Source organism: Plodia interpunctella, chromosome 14, assembly GCF_027563975.2.
Source record: "Plodia interpunctella isolate USDA-ARS_2022_Savannah chromosome 14, ilPloInte3.2, whole genome shotgun sequence".
NCBI classification, from domain to species: domain Eukaryota; kingdom Metazoa; phylum Arthropoda; class Insecta; order Lepidoptera; family Pyralidae; genus Plodia; species Plodia interpunctella.
The window spans coordinates 5,039,428-5,043,560 of NC_071307.1; the positions used below are offsets into that span (position 1 = coordinate 5,039,428).

General features: G+C 34.2%; 1 protein-coding gene across 1 annotated transcript; it reads left to right on the forward strand.

Annotated features, from left to right (window-relative positions):
* Positions 1–1,771: 1,771 nt before the first annotated feature.
* Positions 1,772–3,507, forward strand: LOC128675563 (uncharacterized). The gene is made up of 3 exons (XM_053755045.1): positions 1,772–1,932; positions 2,173–2,904; positions 3,057–3,507. The coding sequence occupies exons 1-3, from the start codon at positions 1,881–1,883 to the stop codon at positions 3,251–3,253; spliced, it is 981 nt and encodes a 326-aa protein (XP_053611020.1). The 5' UTR covers positions 1,772–1,880; the 3' UTR covers positions 3,254–3,507.
* Positions 3,508–4,133: the final 626 nt, after the last annotated feature.

Consider the following 4,133-nt stretch of genomic DNA (forward strand, 5'->3'; position numbering starts at 1 on the left):
GTTCAGGCTCGGGTATGATCAGCATACGCCTCGCGTTAAAATTAATATTTAATGCAAATTGCCCGAAATGTCCCTTTACCCACTCCTTGTGTCATTTTGCATGTCTTTTTGGAAATCCTCTACCTACCCTTATTGTTAATACACACATGTTTTTTTATTACCTACCTATCTCAACAAAAATAAAGGTTTTAGAATTGTAACCAAAACTCCCTTGAGCATGCATAGGTAATATGTTTAGATCTTTAAAACTACGCAACGGATTTTGATGAGGGTTTTTAATAGACAAAGTGATTCAAGACGAAGGTTTATATGAATATAATAAGCATAATATTGCATCCGTGCTAATCCGGGGCGGGTCGCTAGCAGTAAATAATTTATATGTGAATAAGTACCCATCAAAAATACTTTATTTATTTTCCCGAGCGCGCCTATGGTTACACAATTGCATTGATACTGCTTTATGTTTTGCTTCTACGAAAAGTAGATTTGTGATGTCATCCAACCTACCTCAAAGATTTTTAGCTATACTAACGGCTCAATATAATATTACAGAGTGGCGAAACTCAGAAAATTCTACATTGTTATGCTCAAAAAGCAATCTTTTAGTGGCCTCGGTTCGCCAAACAAGTTTGTCCAACTGTCAATGGCACCATCGAAACTCACTCGTCTTGACCTGTATACCCACTCGTAGCTCCTGAATTCACCCCTGCAATTCTATAGGTTTTTCTTAGTGGTACAGTTCATTTCTGCCCACAAATATTTTATATTCGGTGGGGTTTTAGGATTTTGTTAAAAACAAATACTTATTCACTTTTTAGTTTTACGCTATAGTGATGTAATTTAACATTAGTTTTATTTCATTATTTACGACATTTCCCTGCATGCTTTCAGATATGAACCTACAAAGAGCGGTAAATAATTGTCATTCCTAATGCAATCTCGAGAATAAATAGAGAAGACAAATAACTCTAATTTCTCTTTTCCTGCCCTCTCGTATCGATTTGACCGTAATAGGGTCGACGGCTTGAAATTAAATCTCTGCTTAAACATTTCCAAGATTTCGTTAATACTTTGATCGTATCATTTTCTTAGTATCATATTCGTATCGTTACCTTGATTCTAATTTACAGATTAATTTTCTGAGCATACAGTTTATGTGTGCGTATTAAATATGATTTTGAACGTGATTTCGTGAACATATGTAAATATAAATGAATGGTTGAGTATAAATATTAAAATGTGCATCTCATGTATAAAGAGCATCTTTTCAATTTTAAAGTATACGGAATGCAATTAGGTACTTACATCCATAGTTTTTGATCGACTATAAAGTCGGTTTATTTCCTTTCGTTAGCATCATCATATCGAGTGTGTTATTCTTAACACTGGTGTCAGATTTTATTCAAGTCGCCTAAAGGCATCTGACATGATTTTTACAACTACTTACCGCCATCTAGTGGCAGGTAGTCGCATACACACTAGTCTTTCCATTAGCTAGCCTATTTAGTATAAATGTTTTATAAATATCTATATAATTTAAGGATTTTATAGTGAATATTCTACATATGGAATATCGTACCAAAACACTGACTGCCCAGCATATGTCGGTTTCGGCATTTGAGCGACTTGTAAAGGGCCGTTCTTTGGAACAATGAGAAGCATTTTCGCGGAACATCTATTGTTTTGATTGAATATCTTTCAAGCGCATACTCACAACACAATAGGTTGATATTGGTTTACAGCTTTTAACGATAAAATTCCTTTTTGATATCATTCTCCGTATATTTTAACACGATTTTCATTAGGACTGTGTCATTTTATTTCGTTATTTCGAGGTGCAAAGTTGTTTTGGCAGCAGTGAAACTAAAAAAGAGAAAAAAATGATCGTAAAATTATTTTACATTTTATTAATTCACTTTATCTTTTGTAAAGGTAAGTACTTGCAATAGATTGTTTATGACCTATTGTTTACTTTAACCTATTTAGAGTTAACTATTTTACTTGTACCTGCTGCCTATTTTTTACTAAAATTGTTTTTGCTATAATATAAAATCTGTTTAAATAATTCCCAACATTATTAGCTTTGGATATTTTGTCAGTTCATACATTAAAATATTGTGTCCTGACCTATGGTCATTGGAAAAGCTAATTCAATTCTAAATATTATTTCAGCTGAACCTCGACAAAATACAGCACCAGTTCTACCGTATATTCCTGACCCTCGCACTGGCAACTTGAATAATGGTTTAGATTGTAGACCCGCTTCACCTGAACAAAGGTTAGATCAAAATCAAGGTGCACCATTGAGTACTAATGGACTCGTACCTCAATCTCTTAAAGATCAAAGTGAACTCAGAAATCAAAATCAATATGTATATACTCCAAAAAAACCTTTGAATGACCAAACTAATGAAGTTGATGAAAGTCGAAAGCAACCTCTCAACAGAGATTCTGAGGTTGAAAGTCGAAATGGAAAGAAACAACCACTAAAGGAATCTAATCCAGCAGAGCTCGGTAAATTAGTTGAAAAGTGTCTAACGAGCAGACTTGCGAAGCAAAGTAGATCATCAAGACCAAGTAGCCAATTGGACTCTCAAGAACTTTTGAATACTCGAAGAAGTAATCCCTCAGATTCCTCTTTAGATGATGATAGTTTTGAAGCTCAGAGTAGAAATGATAGTCCAAGTGAAGTAGATGAATCACTGGCCGACCCCACACAAGTTGTTGGACTCAGACGCTTATCGAATCCTAATTCCAATTTAGTATTAGCAAATAATAGGAAAGTTTGCTATGCTTGTACCAGCGCTAACAACCCAAGTTGTTGGACACCTGATCGCCAAACCACCGTAAAATACTGCAACAGAGCCAATGATGCTTGCGTCACCAAAACCTACAATGCTGGGCGTGAGTATCACATTTACACCAAAAAGTAGAATACTTTAAAATTTGATAGCTATATAATAATTTTACCCTATTTTTATTTGATGTTTGTCACATGAAAACGGCTCCATAGATCTGATATTCTGGTTGGCTCATTTATCAACCTTTTTTTCCAGAAAACAAGGTTGTAATCCGAGACTGCGGTAACTCCTGCTCAGAAAATGTTATCGGTGTCCATCCAGAGTTCACTTCCTGCTCTGTCTGCCACTCCAACCTCTGCAACGACTCCAATGGCGCCTTCAACTTACATATCAACTTGCACAGTTTTATTCTTGGTCTTATTCTCGTTGCCTTAGTTAAACGAGTGGTTTAAATATTTAAACAAATCAAGCTAATCTTATAACCGATTTTGCATAGCACCCTGTTCACTGATTTTGCCAAATGTATCTATACTAAAACTTTTTTGTAATGTGATTAGACAATTTTGTATTATCAAATGTAAATCTGTAGTTCTCATTCGTTTATAAATATTATATTATGGTACGATCGTTGTGATGATTTATTACTTTTTTCTCTATTTTGCTATCCGAAGATCAATAAAGAACGCCCCTTGGTGACGAGATTTGACATTGTTATTTTATTTATCATGACAACCTAAATATTTACCTTTATCGTAAATAATACATGGAAAACTTAATATACTCGACTACTGGAATATGGGCCTTCTCCTATCTAATTTTCTATGTCAATGTTAAAGTTCAGGAAATTTTGTTGACTGTTTTGCTAAATGTCGAAAGAAGAGAAATGAAGCTAATATTCCAATCCACATATTATTACATTATCCTTAATAACATAACTGTAGTAATGCACCTAAATGAACTATTACTATTAAACGCAAAAGTAGGCGCTATAATTTAATATTATGAAAATATATTTAAAGTAAATGAATAATTGGAGAACCAAGTGAACAAAGTACCGTACACTTTTGTGCAGTTTACAACACGTTCTTATAAAATAATTGAGGTGGAGTAAACTTTATTTCTCTACTGATAATGTTGTGGTCCTCAATCCTTGCAAACGACAAAAGATAGGGCTCTATTCATGTTCGCAGCACCTATTTCCCCGACACAATGGTTTCCACGGAAATGAAGACACTTATACTCTGATTCATCTCAATTCCCAATAAAAATACAATATTGAAAAGGGTTTTTCTAATAAAGATTCAACTCGTCCCTGAAAGATCGTATTACAGA

Excerpts from the sequence above, each read along its gene's own strand:
- LOC128675563 (XM_053755045.1), top strand. The coding sequence starts at position 1,881 with ATGATCGTAAAATTATTTTACATTTTATTAATTCACTTTATCTTTTGT. Across the intron at positions 1,933-2,172 it reads TCACTTTATCTTTTGTAAAG|CTGAACCTCGACAAAATACA; the intron begins GTAAGTACTTGC and ends ATATTATTTCAG. Across the intron at positions 2,905-3,056 it reads CAAAACCTACAATGCTGGGC|AAAACAAGGTTGTAATCCGA; the intron begins GTGAGTATCACA and ends CTTTTTTTCCAG.